Here is an 18,645-nt window from a genome sequence, read left to right on the forward strand (position 1 = left end):
TGTGTGTGTGTGTGTGTGTGTGTGTGTGTGAGTGAGCGCGCCCTTGTGTTGGGCAGGCCGGGCTGTCAGTGGCCTCCCGCGCCCCTGGCACCCGAGCCTCCAGTCCCCCCGCGGGCGCGCTCAGCCGGCACCCCTGGTCCATAGGATTTCTGGAATGAGTGTGAGGGTTTTTGTGGAACAGCGAAACTTTGTCAGGACAGGTCTTTAAAACCAGCTCCCTGTTCCACAGCAACCACCCTTGACAGCTCTGAGTTGACCCCCTCAGATCCTTTTTCTCACATGCCTTATTTGGGGAGGGGGCGTGCGGTGTCCAGAGGCCAGGCGCCCGCGCCTGGCGGGGGCACGCGAGGTTTCCTGGAGGATGGCTGCGGCTTCATGAAACTGAGCCTGTTCCCCATCCATCCTCACCTGCCCTTGAGGCTGAGGCGGGAGATTCGTGGGGGTGGCGGGCACCAATTCCCATGCCTCCCTCTCTCCAAGTTGTAAACTACCAGCTGTGTTCCACGAACGCGGGTTCACTGCATCCACCTCCACTTTTCCTTCCCACGTAGCGCGCGTCAGGTCAGAGTAAAGGCTTGCAGGGTTTTATCTCCTGCGCAAAACCCTAACAAAACTTTCATGGCTCTTCGGCGAGTTCGGGGGGCGCGCCGTGTGCTTGGCGGGAGGACTGGACACGCGAGAGCACGCATGTCCCGTCGCCGGGTGGGCCCCGGGCGCCGGAGGGGGCGTGTAGGGCGCCCACTAGGTGTTCTGGGGGTAGACAAGGTTGGTGCGTGAGGGCTCGCGCGTGTGTAAAGGGTGACAAAGGGTCGCGCGTCGGTGTCCCGCTTAGCCGTCTAACTCTGCGTCTTTGGCCGCAGCGGGGTGGGTCTGGCCCGGGCTCACTTTGAGAAGCAGCCGCCTTCCAATCTGCGGAAATCCAACTTCTTCCACTTCGTCCTGGCCCTCTACGACAGACAGGGCCAGCCCGTGGAGATCGAGAGGACAGCCTTTGTTGGGTTCGTGGAGAAGGAAAAAGTAAGTGGGCGCAGCGCCGCTGCCCCTCGCCCCCGACCGGGGAGCAGGCCCAGCCGCTTCGGGAGGCGCGCTCCTCGGCGAGTGCAAAGCATCCATAACACACTCCTGAGCGGGGTCCCCCAAGCCACTTCCCGTCCTGGGCGAACCCGGGCTCCTCATCCATGAGGTTCTGCTCCAAAAAGTTCGCGTGGAGCCCCAGAGCTGGAGAGAGGCGAGCCCGGCTTCGCACTCCAGAGTCGAGGGCGCCTGGGATGAACCCGCCCTCAATGGCGCGACCACGCGCGGCTCCTGCCTCTGCTGACCCAGGCCCGAGCCCCCAGGCCCCACGGAATTTTCTGGAAGGGAAGAGGGAGCAGTAAGGGTCGGGAGGGCGGCAGAGGGATCACAGTTGGCCGCAATTTCTGCTGCTCCTGGGCCTGTCCGGTTTCCCGGCCGGGGGTCCCTTCTTCGGGAAAGTTGCCTCGAAGTCGGTCCACTCGCTCACGCCGACCTCTCTCCTGCGTCTCTTGTTGTGTCTTTGCGTCTCGCTGAAACCCAGGAAGCCAACAGCGAAAAGACCAATAACGGGATTCACTACCGGCTCCAGCTCCTCTACAGCAATGGTGAGGCTCAGGTCGGGTCGGGTCGGCGCCGGCACCCTGGGGCTCTGGGTGAGGGCAGGGGACGCAGCCAGATCCAGGTGGACGAGAGCCCTGAGCACGCTCGGTTTTCCGCCGTCCTCGGGGTCACCAGGCCTCCCCTAAGTTTCACCTGAGGAGGTTTCAAGCAAGCAGGCCCCGAGTAGCCGGAGGGCGGCCGTGGCGGGCTCGAGCACACCTGGGGCCAGGTGTGGAGCTCTGGCCCTCGCAGGGCCAATTCCTTTCTTCCTCCCATTCCTAAGGGAGGCTGAGCTCAGACTCCAGGCCCTAAGTCCTTGGGCTCAGGGAGCTAGAGCAGTCGTGGCCTTGATGGCTCCCAGAGAGCGCGCAGAGGGGCTCCCAACTAGAGAAGGGAGAGTAGCCAGGTGGGGGTCCCGCCCCATTCTCAGCTGCTGTGCATAGGGACTGGCCCCTCTCTGGACACTGGGGAAGATGGGGGGGGTGGTGTCCTGCCTGGGCTTCTCTGGGAGAGTAGGCGTTGCATACGCCTTGGAACCCCATTCTTTGTTGTTTGTTTATTTAGCGGCGGATCCTCTCTCACTTAATTTTCCTTCGTTCCCCACTCCCCTTCCCCTCTCCCCCAGGGATAAGGACGGAGCAGGATTTCTACGTGCGCCTCATTGACTCCATGACAAAACAAGTAAGTTTCTTAATTTCGCGCCGCGGGGTGACTCTAGCGCCTCTAAATTTGGGGAAGCCAAGAGGCTGGCTACTCCCTAGCACGGGGCCTGGAACTCGAACTCTCAACTCCAGGGCGGACCTCAGACCGCACTCTCAGCGCAGCCTTGCAAGTGATTACACACACACACACACACACACACACACACACACACACACACGCCTGCCGCGTGGGGAAGGTGGCTCGACGGCTCCTTCCCACCAAGGGAAACCCAGGCCTTCTGCGTTAACACTACAGGGTGCTGAGTGGGGAGAGTAAGTGCTGAACTTCCTTTGACCCTGCGGAGGAGCCCCAGGGGGCGCAAAAGGTGCCCTGGGACCTTGGTGTAGAGTGGGCTGAACTTGTGTGATCCAAACCATCCGGGCCTCTCCAGGGAGGTATAGGGTAGGGAAGTGCCTGAGGAGGGGGGGGGGGGGCTAGGTAGCTTCCTTAGCAATGGTGAGGTGAGCTGAGAGCAGAGATGACCCACTCCACAGATTTCTTTCTTTCTTTCTTTTTTTTTTTTCTTAAAAGGAGGTTGTGGTAGTAGTACTGTTGGAAGAGGGAGCAACAATTGTTACTGAGTATTTGTAAAAATCCTCCTGCTTTTGCCTCCGAGTTTGGCAAGAAGCCAGGCAGCGAGAGTGAGCTTGTGGTCTTAAAGGTATATAGACGGCATTTTCTGAAACTCCCCAACACGCGGGTGTCAAGCAGTATACATTAAGGTTGAGTTATGGTTTAAAAGATACAATTATGAGCCGAGTCAGAAAAGAGACCTGACGTTTTAATGAGGCACAGGAGCCTTTTTTTTTTTTTTTTTTAATTTTAAGGCATAGTTTAGTTTCAGAATTAAGTAGCTGGTTAGGTAGTTGGAGGACTTAGTAACAAAAAAGAAGCCAGCTTTACTGGGTGGGGGAAAGAAATTAGAACAAAGAGAAAAGTTATCAAAGTGTACCAACTACCAATTTAGTAAGATGGATAAAACTTATTTGCTTGATTGAGATTTTAAAATATTCCCTTTAAAATAAGGAGGGTGATCTTCTTTAATAGATACTCACTTAGAAGTTTTCAAATTAGGGCATACATGCACATTTAAAAATTGTTTTTAGATAAGCATGGCTTAAATATGTTGTACACAATGCACATTCATAAGCTGTTGGAAGTTTTAAAATATACTCAGCAAGAACTTTTCAATAATAGCTAACTTTGATTATTAGTCTCATATTTCATGGTGAACTAAGAAAAAAACACGAGGGTATGAAATGTAGTTTTAACAATAATAAATAAATACATATTGAAATCTATTTTAAGTTATTTGCCCAAAATATTTGGCTTTCCTGAAGATTTAATTCTTTGTTGATTGGTCAGAGTAAATTCATATTTGTACTTTCGGTCTTCTTTTCTTTACTGGTTTTGATTATTATATAGGATAATTCCCTTTCATTTGAACACATTGTATTTTGTTAGTTAAAAAAATTTTTTTATCCTGCCAAGCAGAAACAGAAAAGCCTGATTTCAGTAACATTTTTTTTTTTTACTGTATCAAAACAAAAATGCCTTAAGTGGAGTTTTGTTTTAAAAAATTGTCTTTGATACCATAGGTATCTTTTCCTGCCATTCTCATCAGAGGAAAGAAAAAGTGGGGGAGGGGAAAGTATGAACTGTAATACATATTCCATATGTATTTACTAGAATTTACTTTTCAAAGATAAAAAATCCCCACAAACCTGTCTGCTTGTGCAACATTGTCCACTTAAATATTAAATTATAGGCAGCACTATGAAATGAACAATTTTAAGGAGTTCAAAACTGGGACGTGTTTGGAGTGATTAACTGCTTTCAAAACTTTATTTTAGACCCCTGAAACAAAAAGTGCCACCAAGAATTGATTTTCCCATTATGAAATGAACTGACTTTATGCAGTCTCATGTGGTGAGAGAATAATCTTGATTTTTATAAAGCAATACATCAAATATCATTTTACTAACAAGGTCATAGAGCTTAAAAACTCTTAGGGCATTTTTTGACTGCATGGTATTATAAATTCTATGAGTTGGAGGTGGGGAACTAGATCAAGATACAATTTATTTTTAATAATAACAGATATGAGAAAGTCATTTGCCATAATATGACATCTCACTGAAAGTTAAAATTATAAATGTATACAATTATATATTTTGGTGGGGAGAGACCTGAAAAAGGTTTAAATAATTATCTGAATTAAGTCCAAAAATACCAAGAGAAAGTGATTTTTTGTTTTTGAGGCATACCTGTTTGCTCTCATAATAATTGTCTAATGCCTTCTGTGGTAGCTTTCGCTTTGAAAGGCAATCCCTGACCATTATCTGTTTGTTTGTTGATTATGTGCTGTAAGAGTTTGGGAAGTAGGTTAGCTACTTGTATACATAGTTAATACAATAGTCTTCAAAAAGAGTTCAGTGTGAAGAAGCATAACTTTTCTTGCTGTGACATTATTATTATATTTTAGCCTTGACTGGTGAAACAGCAGATTCTCAACTAGCTTGAAATTATTCTATGATAATTAACTACCACGTCTGATTTAAAATTTCTTAATTTTTTTAATTTTAGTTAAATATGAAGTGACCCATTCAAGTAAGGCTTGACATAAGCTGACTGATTAAATGGTTACAATTTTTTTCCCCTGTGAAATTTTCCAGATAGAGTCAGGATTTTGATGTTTAGAGTAAAGAATGGGATAATTTCAATGACAGGATGAGTTCTAATAACATCATAATTTTTGGAGGGAATACCTAGCCACAGTTCAAGTGTCTCCTCTTAGCTGCTTGCTTGTAACATTTTTCATATCACAGAGGCAGATTTTGTGTGTGATGTCTTATCTTTGACTCACAAGTTGGGGTTAAAACTCAAAGGGAATCTTTGGCAAGGAGAATCCAAAACTAGCTGTGCATTCTATATTTTCATACAATGTTCTTGAACTTGGGTGGAGTTAGCAGCATTGAAGTCAAACAGAAATGTACTCAATCAACCAAGATGTATTAGTGTGACACAGTATTTCACACCTTTTCAAAGTGTCTCATTACACTATTTTGGGTAATGACTCTTAATTTTGGACTCAACTGGGAAAGATGAAGTTTTATTACAAGTGAATGTGTAAGAATCTGAGCCCCCTTATTCCCATGCCTCTCTCAGAAAACACAAAGGATGTAATGATATTTAAAAAATTCATCCACCAACTAGAAAATAAGAGGCTTGCTTTTGGGAAGGGTTGTTCAAAACCAACTTTAGCTGGACTAAAAATAGGTTGTTTTTGTGTCATTGCTGTTTTTGGTATTCCATTAGAGAGCACGCAAAAAGGCCTGTAGGATCCAGAACCAGAAGTTTATGGCTGTTGCATTCAGAAACAATATCTACTACAGAAGTTCAAATGAACCCAGTGGGGGAGGTCTGAGGTTTAATGTGGCTCATTTCAGATTTTCATGTAGTATTTGAAATATAATTATGTTATGTGATTGCTTTGGTGAGTTAACATTAAATAGTTAAAAAAAGCCTTTAACTTGTCTTCCCTCCTACCATCTTGCTTTAAAAAAGTGACATTTTTATAATTCAAACAAAGAGTACCAAATTCCATAAAGTTATCTAAAACTAAATACTCTTGCCCCCAGACAGAAGCTCTTTTTTGGAAAGGGGAAAATGATAGTCACATAATCTTTGTCATGTATGGATTTGAAGGGAGGTGATGTGGTAAGGGAACCCTAAAAAGGTCCTAGCATAGTGGAAAGTCCAAAGTACAATAATCAGAAATGCTGTCATATTTATCTTACAAACTAATCTTCTTTATATATTTCTTTTGATGTTCCCAGTACTTTAAGTTATTGATGCAAGTGCATTTTTTCCTATTGATTGTTTCATTATATCCTGCCACAGCTGCGTAGATTTGATTAACCACCCTTTCAGTTCATGGTTCTTCATTGGTAGATAAACACATTTTTAGTATATCAATAAGTTCGAAAGGAATTCACAGGACAGCAGAGAGGTTCTTTCATACATTTGGGGAAACAAACAAACAAAAAAAGACAGGGCAAGTTTATAGTCAGGAGCCATATTTCAGCAGCTTTCTCTCTCCTTTGGTAACATGTCAAAAATGCAGGTGATTTAAATTTCCTTGCACATAGAGGAATGAAGAAGTTTGGAATTTTTATGCATGATCAGGACCTGTGTTTGGGAAAATGTAAACTCATCACAGTGGAAAATGTGTTGTTTGGAGTCTGGGGGTGAAAACAAAGCTGATGGTTTTGGAGAGATTGCCGGAGCCAGATGGCCTAGTACTTCCCCAGTCTGGCGGTCCAACTGCTCCCTCCTGGATAATATACAGCCATTTGTTCAGGGATATTTACGCTAGAGCTGTTTCCATGTGAATGTTTGAACAGCATTAAAAACGAACATATTAGTAGTGATGCATTTATCGAACTCCTATGACTATACCAATAGTCTGTTCTTAGGTCTTTACTTATATTGGTGACAGGAGCGAAGGAGTGTTTGGATGTTGGTGAATTGTTTATATAGTTGTTGAGCAAAAATGATTTGGTCTCAGTGAATAATTAAAATACGTAAGCATTTGGAGCCAAACTAATGAAAATAATGATAGCACCTACCTTGAAGCTCTGTTGTGAGAATTCATACATGCAAAGTGCTTAGAATAGTGACTGGCACATATTAAGTGCTTAATAAATTAGCTGCTTTTATTATTTTATTATTATTATTATTGTCCCATTGGGTTGACAAAACCAGCTGTATCTACTAATATACATGTAAATATAATTATCATATGAGTGAAATATCTCATTACTGTTAGAAAAAGAAATATAATATGGGATTGTTAGAATGATTCAATTTTTATCTTGGTGCTTGAATAACATAAGGGATTTCATTTCTTTGAGACATTAAAGATGTATTCTAAAGCTAACTGCTTTTGATACACATTCTCTTTTTATTCAAGGCTGTGATGTAACTGAACGGTATACTGAATATGATATCATTCCTTTGCAACTTTCCTAATTCAGTTCTGAAAACAGGCCTGCTTAGCTGCTGAGCTGAAATTACATCTTTATAATTTGTTCACCAGTAGCCAAGCTGCTAATTGAAGCAAAATAATTTTTTATTTTATCCCACTATTAATGTTGGATTGCTGTTTGACACAATTGTTTATGAAATGTCAGATTTGTAGTGTTTCCTTTGGCACAGGTTAATTTTTAACTAGGGCTCCTTCACCTTCTGGAAATTTCTGGGATCACATAAGCTAGCACTTTTTTTTTTTTAAATGACAAGTAATATAACTTGGTGGTTGAATGCAATGATTAATAGTACAGTACATTGATATTGTAGGTGTTCATATTATTTTTTGATTAGTTCCAATTTTTGCTAACTTGCTACCAAAGGCTTGTTGACAGTCTGTATTTAGAGGACATTTTACTTCTGGTTGAAGGAGGTACTTTGTACATTCATGAACTTATTCTTGAAGGTGACAAATTAGGTTTGGCCTTTATTTTGTATGTAGAAAATGAAGTAACATATTTTCAAGGTTACTATTTTTATTTAAAAGGAAAATTAGGAGTTTGGGTTAGTTATGGGTAACCTCCCTTTCTTTCTTTCCTTCTCTTTCTTTCTCTTTCTTTCTTTCTTTCTTTTCCTCTCTTTCCCTTTTTTCTTTTCTTTCTCCCTCCCTCTCTTTCTTTCTTTCTTTCTTTCTTTCTTTCTTTCTTTCTTTCTTTCTTTCTTTCTTTCCTTCTCCTTCCTTCCTTCCTTCCTTCCTTCCTTCCTTCCTTCCTTCCTTCCTTCCTTCCTTCCCTCTAATGATGAGAAGTCTCCTACTATTTGATTGTAAACCAAAAAAGACTCTTAATGAAAACATTTACTCCTCAAACCCTTTTGGATTTGAAGAACCAAAGTCAAAAGTATTTTCCTCACCCTCTTTGTTTTGGCATAGAACACAAAGAGTTAAAACTATTAGAAAAGTAAACAAAGAAAAGCCGTGCTCAATTCTCTGTATTTCCTTTGGCATGCTATTGAAGTGTGATCCTGCTGCATGTTCACTGTGTATCTTTCCTTTCACTGTGTGGTCTTTATCCATAGTAAGTTTCAATTAACTTTTAAGACCCAGTGATATTTTGGAAAAGCAAGGATGAACCACACTTCACCAAATGCCATCTAAAATAGTGGCAACTGAGGCAGATTTTTTCTACTGATTGATTTATTCCTTTTCACAGATGATATAGGTGAATTTATAATTGGGCATTTGAAATTGATGGCATTTTATTCTCGCAGTAAAACTTCTGGTACTGCTGTTGCATAAGGCTATGAAAGTTTGATTCCTATTTTTTTTCTTCTTTTTTGTTCACTAAAAAAACTATTTTGTTCACTAAAAAAACTATTCTGGAAAAAACCCTTAACCTGAAAATTAATGGAGTGTTAAAAATAATTTGCTATTTTCTTTCTGCTTATTAGAAGAGGGCATTAAGAAAAGGGAGGTTGGTATATCAGAAAGCTAAATCTGCTCCACATGTGTCACTTTTGACAACTTCTTTATCAATTGCATCAGGTTTTTAAAGTTGAGATGAAGTTAGTGCTGTTTATTCTTTCGCTTTTCTTCCTGTACAAGTATTCCTGTCACTGTCAGCGATTTACTTGCCATTGGAAGGATTACGGTCAATATTGTTTTCTACTTGATAATTGCATTTTGTATTTCTTAGGTTAAAACCCTAACTTGCTTTGCCATCAATTCATTTATTTAAATAATATATTTTATATACTTTCTCTCCCCATCCTGCCCATGTCTGTTAATAGGCCTCAGGTCTGTACTCCTGATAAACACATTGATTTATTTAAATCACTGTTGTCTTTGTCATTCTCACAGCAGACTACCTTCCTCTCAGTGAGCAGACGCATGATTTACTGTGGAGGATGAAAATAAGCCTTCTTCTTGGTGTCCCATTGTCTGGGCCCTAAACCAGCTGTCTATTAAAATGGTTTCACTTAAAATAGTCAATGCCGTTTATATGCTTCTGTGATCTCCCAGCTGATCCAGGCTCAGGGCGCTTGATTCACACCCCACAGAGGCACATATTTAAATTAGTAAGAAAAGCAGAAACTTCTAAGTTGGTATTAGAAGATCCCTTTCCTTTTAGGCTTAAAGTCTGGGTTTGCTGAACTGTGAACCCGTCTTTACGGTGTATGAAATGTAGATGGTAGAGAGTTGATGTGTGGCTATCAGCTGTATGTGTAAGCTGGAGGGAGAGCTTGGTGGCATTTTTAAAAGGTCTATTTGTTGACACGCTGCTTCAGAGATATTCAGCAAAATAAATGTATCATATTTTCCGATTTTGGATCTCATCAGAATGTTGGTTTCTTGGCCCATATCTTTCATACGAGTGTGTGTGTGTGTGTGTGTGTGTGTGTGTGTGTGTGTGTGTTTAAGCAGCTTTTTCAGTAACAAATACTGCACAGGTGAGGTCAGAGGGAGATCTGCCTGTGACTGAGTTCCACTCTGTAACTGATTCTGTTCTACTAAGCTTCTAGTTCACTGTACTTACAGGGTTTTAATTCTACTTCATAGGAGAGTGAAGAAACTCCCTCTTTCTCTTGCTTTTATTTCAGAAGTCACAGAAGTAGTACTTCTTTCTCTGCATGTATGTGCTGAAAAATATTGTTCTGTTGAGGCCTCAGAAAGAGAGACAGCAGAAACTTCATGCTGCCACTCTTCCCCGGAATGCTTAACTATTTCTGAGCAAATGCAAACTCATGCTTTTATTTTAATATGCTAGATTTAGAGAAAGATTCTCCATTTTGAGTCTGCTTGCCAGAAGTGAAGTGGCAATTTGGCATTTGATAAAGAGATGTATTACAGAGGCCCTGGGCCTTCGACAAATGATGTTCAGTCACTAAAGATAAAAACATAGGCTCTCTGGGCATGCACGGATCATCTACTGTTTGGGGAAGTTGTGAGCATATCTGTATTGCAGCGTGTCTTTCATTGGGTATCATCACTGATTTCAATGGAACCAGCAGCCTCAACAAAAATAATATTGGTCTCATCTAGAAAGAATCAAAATGAGAAGGTCTGATGTAACTGTTATGCATTCCTCTTAAAGAAACCAAACTTCTTTTTTTTTTTTTTTAAACAGGAGGGAAAACCCTGCAATATCTATGAGTATATTTACCAAGTTACTTGTATTAGTTTAGCATGACAAAAAACTGAAGTTGAAATGGAGGTTATCAGGATTTTAAGAGAACAACCAAAACATGTAGTGGTAATAGGATGCCGCAAAAATCCATCCGATTAGAGTTTTTTAGCACCCTATATGAGACCTAATCAGTTATTTACTGTGTTTCTTTGGTTTTAGCAGTGATTGCCATAAATAAAGCAGACAGATACAATTTTTGGTTTTCAAAATGTTTTTGATTTACTTAATGCATTTTCTTGACTAAAGCAGCTTCTTGGGCATTTGAAAAGGTCTTTTAAGAGTACAGGAAAGAATCATCAGTGTGTGCTAAAACTAGTGGATGAACATTTTAGGCATAATATGATATTACCATAATCTAGATTAGCTATCTATAAGATAGTTATGAATTACATAAGATGAAGTAGTAACTTCACGGTGGGGAAATCTGGCTGATGGTCTCTGGTGGATGGCAGGCACCACCTTAACCAAATGGTCAGTTTACCGTACCATTTCGTTTACTGTGCCATTATAGTAATAGAACTAGTCGACAGTGTGATTTGATACACCGAGAAGAACCCAGAATCACATCTGTGGTATTCTGGCCTTGAATTGGGTAACTTTACTCTAAATCTGAGGAAACATCAGACAAACCCAAACTGAAGGTATTCGACAAAAGAACTGGCCTATATTCTTTAACAATGTCAATATCATGAAATACAGACTCAGGAATGGTCTGTTTTAAAGGACACATGGCAGCTGAATGCAATGATTGGTATTGTATTTTTTGTTTTCACTGTGAGGGACATTATTTTGTAATTGGTAAATCTCAATAAAGTCTGTAGATTAGATTACTGTATTGTATCAGTGCTAATTTTCTGATTCAGATAATTGCCCTGTGGTTATTGAAGAGAATGCTTTGGTTTAAGGAAATACATGCTGAACTATTTAGGGTATGTCTCCAGTTCACTTATCATGGTTAAGGAAAAAAAAATTGAAAAGAATAAGCAGATTTAGTGAAGTGTAAACATTTGAGGAATCTGGTTAAAGACTATCTTGTAATTCTTTTTATATTCTTGCAACTTTCCTGTCAGGCTAAAATTGTGTCCAAATAAAACATTAAAAAATACAGAGTTATGGTGGGCTAACCATAAAAAAAAAATGGTTTTGATGGGCCAGTCATAGAGAAAGGTTTTCTCCTTATACAGGTACTTTTCATCATGTTTTTATTTGTTGTTGCAATTTTTGTTCTATAATGGAGTTAGATATCACACCCAGAGTCTGCTCTAGGGTCTGCACACACTGTGTCTTAAGCTGTCTCCATCATTTACAGGTTCTGAAAGTACCAGGCTTATAAACAAAGCACAGTAGAGGCAACTCCCAGTTAGTTACTGCAGCATCTCTATGTCCTAAATAAGCATAGTCTCTGGTTTTGTCACCAAGTAGTTTTGTCACCAAGAAATTGAGAGTTATCTAAATGTGTGAAAGTAATTTTATTAATAATCTTAAGTTGTGTCATGTTAGTCTTATGCAGTGATACAGTGTTAAGTTAGTTAATATGTATCCCGATGTAGGCATTGCTCTGCGAATAGCTGTGTTTTTCTTTGGCCCAGGTATTCACACGTAGATCTTCCAGGAAACTGCTCTCTCAGGGAAACTTCGTGGTGATTTTAAGCAAAATGTTTGTATGCACATTACTGAGAACAGACAAAGATGTATTGGCTGATGAGGTGATTTGGAATCTAAATTTTGGGAGTCAGATGTAATTCTTCTCAGTTGAGGGAGATAACTCTATGGCTTAAGCCCACACACACAGCATATGCCGGCAAATATTACTGTTTGGGTGGGTGTACACCCTGGGGAGCACATGTTTTCAGCCTGTAGGCGGAAGGAAGGATTTTCCCTGATTGATGAATCATCTCAAAGAAGACACAGTTAGTGAATGGACTCATTAGCCATACCCCCACTTGTTTTCTGCTACTCATCTCTGGAACACTAAATGTTGGCATTAGAAATAGTAAAATGAGGTGACAAACACATATTTAAAAATCAAATCCACGTGCTTTTCTATATTTTAAATCACTAATATCCGAATCTGCTAAACCTTCCAGGCTTTTCCTCCTCGTTGATGAGATTTATTTTATTCTGAATTGAAAGGAGAATTGTGGTTGTCTTGACAACAGAAGTTCATCTCACACACTGATCCAAAGGTGTGCGTCTTAATAATGTGGTTGACGGGACAAAGAGGAACATATGTCCTCTACTTGATTTGGGTTGATCCTTAACAACGTATCTTGAAACAGACAGTCTTGGGCTCCCAAAAGCTAATTGGCCCCCAGCAATGGTGAAATGATCAAGTACTCAATTGCAATAGTTTGTTCTTTGCTACTTGGTTCCATTTTTAGCTCAATTCGTGCCTTTGTTTACAGGCCATAGTGTATGAAGGCCAAGACAAGAACCCAGAAATGTGCCGAGTCTTGCTCACACACGAAATCATGTGCAGGTAAGAAATACCTTGTTCTTTCCCTTTAATTAGCAAGGAGAAGATGAATTTGTATCTCAAAGCTAGGTGAGCACAGGCCTTTTTTTGGGTGTATATTTATCTTGCTTCTATTAGATGATCTAAAAAGAACTATTAAACACAAGTGTTTGGTAGTAAAGTGTCAGGCATCACAGTGGTTCTCAATTATTTATTAGACTTCATCCCGGAAGACATACATTTCCATTTTGATATCACACTGTTAATGGGCACAGAGCAATGCCCTCCCCTTCTTCCTCTCAATCAAATAAAATACATTATAACCTTTTAGTGTTAATATATGTGTTCAACTGCGTTGCTAGTAAAATGAGTAAGAGTTCTATTGATGTCAGCAGAAGCCTCTGGTTTGGATAAGATTTAAAAGTTATAGTTCCCCTTTTTAATTCTCCCACTTCAAAATATGACCATCAGTACATAGGCATCATTCCTCCTTAAACTTAGTGTGGGTTCCCCTCACCCCTTGCATCTGATCTGTTCCTCTTAGTTACCCTGTATATAACTCTGACAATGTAGCTAATATTTCTCAGTAGTAGTGAGCTTTTGGAAGGATGGCACATTTTTACACCTGAAAGATATCAAAATTCGTGTCACCCGCAAACGAGTGTATTTATTTTGTCTGTAATCAGGCACAAGCTACATTTGAAAATAAGCAAGGAGACCAAATTCACTTTCATGGCCTCAGCCAGTCCTCCACACTTGAGAGAGTAGATGAGAGAACAGCCTTTAGACTTGCGGTATAGGATTTTTATTCTTCATAAAATAACACCAGTGTAAAATAACACCTGATATATTCTGAGTAATTGGATAAAGCATGAAGATGCCACTACGCATCAGAGAAAGGCTACTAATTGCTTTGTTAGCCATGCAGGCTCTCTCTGGCACAAAGCATGCTTGGCTCCTGACTATTACTGACCAATCCCTTTAGACCTTCAGCTGCCACTTCAGCACGGGAGGGTGGGCTTTATTTGCTGCTCGTGGACTTGTGGGGAAAGCTATCTTAAAACTCTACAGGTGGAAATGAAATAAAAGGGGCTCAGTGTGTTTTCTTACTGAAATCCCAAATATTAACTTCTATATCTATAATTCTATGTGGATATAAAAATTTCTTTTTTTTTCTCTTCAAAAAGCATGCTTTTAATAGATTATTCTAAATTACTCAGGAGTTTCACAAGTGTTCACTTCAGTGATTTGTAAAACTTGTTAATTATTCCATGAAGAGGTTGCTTTTCCCTACCTTTAAAATAGTAACAAAACCCAAAAATATGGTTTTTCAATTTCTTAGAAGATATCATTAGGCAAAAATTAGTGTCATACTTATATGTAAGCAAGAATTGTAAAACTGAGTTACACTTTTCAGAATTAAATGAGTAAAATCATTTTGAAAAGCATTAAAAGTGATCTCCTTTGTATTACTACTTTTCTGATCATATCTCTATTTTAGCTTCCCACAATTAGCATGCATGTCATTAGAATGAATTTTCTATGTTCTATTACATGTGATTCTAGCAAATAAGGGACAGGCAGAAAGATGGATCTCGAACAATAAGCCAACTAATGTCTACGTATCATAGATTTGCATCTCATATCTGTACATGTTTGGACTATGCTGGAAATAATTCTATTCTTAAAATACTTAAAGATATATTATGCCTTTCACACATAAGCCTGCCCTCTATTAATGCAGTTTATATTTTTCTTGTTCTTAAAATTCATTGGTCCAAAGTACTTTATTATGCTGGTTGGCGTGCTTTACTGCTGATGTTCTTTCTATTTTTCAGAAACATAAAAATAGCAAAAATAAAACTCTCAAGCCACTGAAGGCAAATGATGATATTTGTACTGCGGGGCTAAGAGGGAAAAGCCATATTCAAAATGTCATCCTGCTAATGTTACAGATTACGGTTTTCCTGGCTGCCTATAGATGTGTAAGGGGTACTGTTTGTTTACCAGGCCGCCATGACCCTATTACACAAACCTGTCATCTATTGTGTGGCTAACAGTCTTTTAAATTGCAAATCTGATGCTCTTTAGGGGGCTTTAGGAAAAAAATTCTCACTTTCCACACCATCCTATTTCTCTTGATTTCTTGCCTGTTGTAAGTGGAAGTTGGGATGTGCTGAATTTGCACCAGGGGTGCAAATGCAGGCTCAATTATAAGCATAAAATTAGAGTCTGTTCACCATTAATCAGCCTGGCTAATTGCTATGCACCACCATTAGCCATATGGTGTGAAAGACAGCTTGCTCTCCCCAAGATGAAATTTCTTCATTGCAGACATGAAATAGTGAGGGCCCTGGATTTTAAAATAGCTTGTTTTAGATATTTAATTTCTAAACAACTTTCTGCAGTGCTTTCTATCAAGGCTAACAGCACAATAAAACTTTGCATTTATGTCACAAAAGCTGTATATTTATAGTACATTGGAGCTATGGTAAAGACACAAAAATTTAGATAGACAAGAAAGGGCTTGGATGATTCTGTTTTGTTGCAGGCAAAGAAAAAAGAAAAAAAAAGAAAAAAAAAAAAAAAGAAAAACACCAGGGAGTTTTGTCTCAGGTGGTTGCAAATTAAAAATATATATATTTTATATATTTTATTCTGTTGAGAGGGTAACCCCATTGCATGAGCTGGCTAAAGAACTTACTGCCATTAGATCATAATTATTGCCTGTCTTTGAGACAAAACCTCTTAGACTTGATGGCATAGAATTCTTTTTGTGGTATTCTGGGAGAGTTTCTGCATTTTTGGTAAGTTGGAATCTATCGTACCAATTATCATTATATTTTGCTAATACTTAGTGGTTAAGTTCTCTAAAAAATATGCCCCCTGCAGGATTTTTTAAAGCAGGAGTCTATAAGGGATTTGATTATATGTGCATCTCAACATCCTGTGTTTAAATGTAAATGGAAAATAGGAACTATGCTTGGTAGGTGAGTCCTAGTTCCCAGTGCCCCAGGCAGGCCAGGGCAGATTTTCTCTCCTTCCAGTGCACAGGAAGATTTCAGGGGATGGGTGTTCTGTTTAGGAAAGCATTCTTTTTTCATTATCAGTGCCCAGCCTCTTGTGGGACCATGAGTTCCCAGGGCAAGCCTGGCCCCTTGAAACAGTCTGTTCTTCCTTACTCTTCTGCTGGCTTATTCTGATTTTGTGCTTCGGATTTCTACCTAAGCACGGTTTTCTTCAGGAAAGCATCTCTGGCCCTTGGTCTGAGTTTTGTCCCCTTGTTATGAATTCCTATTATATCCCATGCTTTTCCTTCATAGTGCCCAGCACATTGTAACCATGTGCCCAGGACCCGTCCTCCTTTGCTGAGCTAAGAGCTCCTTGAAGGCAGAGAAGTCACTCAGCTTTCCTCTCTGTTAGTTGTCCCATGTGTGAAATGGGGGGAAAATGTTACTTCTCTCCCAGGGTGGTTGTTAGGATTAAATGTTGTAATCCCGGTAAATACTTACCATGGTGCCTGACACAGGAATAGCAGCGGTATTAGCAGTAATATTAGTAGAAGCAGAAGTAGTAATAACAGTGACCCAGTTATCTGCAGCACATCTACCTATGTACCTGGTACATAGTTGTTCAGAGTGAAAGATGATAAAAGAACACTGAAGAGTGTTGCCTACTATAACATTAACATACTTTGTTCATTTGAGGTTTGGTGGTTAAGGATGTTTTCATTCATTCTTTTAACACCTGCTATGTGCAAAGCACTGTGGAATGCAGAGCCAAAGGACTGGTCTTGCAATAAGAGAGTTTACAGGTTAGCCTGGGAGATGCGACCTATTAGCAGGAGGCCACACTACAGTGTAGACAGGGTTGTCTGTGATGAGGGGTGAAGCGAAAGATGGTGGCTGTTCTGAGAAGGGAGGATGTACCTGCAGGTGGGTAGTAGCTGTAGGTATGGGGGGGGTGGTGAGATAGGACAAGAGTTTTAGAGGGTATATGAAGAAGTGTCTGGGTCCGTTTGCTGGTGGTCTGGCAGGATTTCTCTGGGGAGAGGATTGCAGTGGGTAGGCTGCAGCCTGGAGCTGGGAGAGTGTCAGGGTAAAAGATAACTAGCTTTGGAAGTCTTTTCCCAAAGGGGGAGCTGAAGTTATGGGCTTAATGGGATTGGAAAGAGTGGGAGAATAGAAAGAGTAGAGGCCATGGGTACATTCTTGGGGAGTGGTCATATTTAGCAAGGAGGGAGAGTATATTCAAGAATTAGGAAGAAGAACCTTGAGCATACTGGCCATAGCAATAAAAGGAGGGTGTTTCCCTCCCCATCCAAGATGGATCCCTATCTTGGATAAGTGCTGGGGAGATCCTGATGGACTTGAAGAAAGAAAAACACCAGAGAGCCATTGGTGATCTTTGAGAGGAGACATTCAAGTAGGTGCTGAGGCGTGGAAACCAGATTTTATGGGGTTAAGGTGGCAAGGAATGTTGGCGACCCTGGCAAGGAGAAAGGTGGGCAGTGAAGAAACTAACTCAAGAGTAAAGGAGAATTTTTTTTTAAGAGAGTGGGAAAGCTTGACAATGTTTGTAAACTAAGGGAAAGAATGAACTTACCCTTATCGGTATTAATCAGACTATTCATATAATTCATGTATCTCATTCTGTAGCCACCTGGGCAAAACAGGAAAGAAAATCTTATTTTCTGTTGTAAAGCTTAGAGATTGAGGTGGTGCTTTTCTCCAGTCGAAGGAGTTCTACTTCTAGGAAGAGATTCCATGTCCCTAAGATGAGGATCTGCAGGTCCTATGACTGGGAAACATGTAAATGTTGCTTGCCCTGATTTATGAAGCTGTGTGTCAGGTCACTAGAGATATGCCACCTGTGTTAGTCTGCTAAGGAAGAGACTCATGCGTTTGATTTTCTCTGGCTGTGCAAAATTGTCTGAGAGATGCACGATCCTGCTGGGGAAAGGGATGCTGTTTTGAGTCCGCAGTGTTTGTAGGATACCAGGTGCTGGGTACCCACTCCTGTGACAGACCACACTGCCCTCCTGCCACTTGGGTTGCAGGTTGAGAAGGGATGTGAAATAGTGGGCTCCTTGCTCTGTGACAAAGTTAATTAGGAAACTTCAAGTCCCCTGATGGATGCACACTTTAGGGGTCAAACGCCAGGTCTGTGGTTGGCACAGTAAGAGCTTAAGAAACACTGTTTTCAATGGATGAAGATCCATCTGTCACACAGTGATGAGGACATAATTGCACTGAGATTTCTGTCATTAACACAGTAACTTTTCCCTTAAAGTGCTTTCACGTCTGCTGTTCCATGTAGTGTGGTGTTTCAGCCTGAGTGCTCTTCTGCCTTAAACACAAGTGAATCTGTTCTCCCTTCATCCTGTCCGGTTTGGTTAATACCTGTCTTATGTGGGGTGGAGGCGGTGCGTCCCTTTCTTGATCTCTCTGAGTTTGGTAGAAGGAACGAGGGGGCAGCTAGGTTTAGACAAGAGATGAAAGAGAAGGGCCAGAAAGACCATGGTGGGGAAGAAGGACTGGTTTTTGCTCAGCTTGGCTCTGGGCTCAGAACTAGGAAGCAGCAGGGGGATAGATGTCATCTTAGTCTAAAGGAAGACCTTCGTTCCCCAACCTATGGTTGACTTTTCTAGTTTTTTAA

At 40.8% G+C, this 18,645-nt stretch overlaps 1 protein-coding gene across 8 annotated transcripts in view; it reads left to right on the forward strand.

The window, feature by feature from the left end:
• Positions 1-18,645, forward strand: part of EBF1 (EBF transcription factor 1) — a 388,437-nt gene that overhangs the window by 2,315 nt on the left and 367,477 nt on the right. For all 8 annotated transcript variants that reach the window (XM_053199629.1, XM_027033273.2, XM_027033265.2 and 5 more), the window contains exons 2-5: positions 861-1,017; positions 1,556-1,619; positions 2,240-2,295; positions 12,938-13,011. In XM_053199629.1, the coding sequence (XP_053055604.1) occupies positions 861-1,017; positions 1,556-1,619; positions 2,240-2,295; positions 12,938-13,011 (351 nt within the window). The remainder of the gene's footprint in view (positions 1-860; positions 1,018-1,555; positions 1,620-2,239; positions 2,296-12,937; positions 13,012-18,645) is intronic.

Source organism: Acinonyx jubatus, chromosome A1, assembly GCF_027475565.1.
Source record: "Acinonyx jubatus isolate Ajub_Pintada_27869175 chromosome A1, VMU_Ajub_asm_v1.0, whole genome shotgun sequence".
Taxonomy (NCBI): domain Eukaryota; kingdom Metazoa; phylum Chordata; class Mammalia; order Carnivora; family Felidae; genus Acinonyx; species Acinonyx jubatus.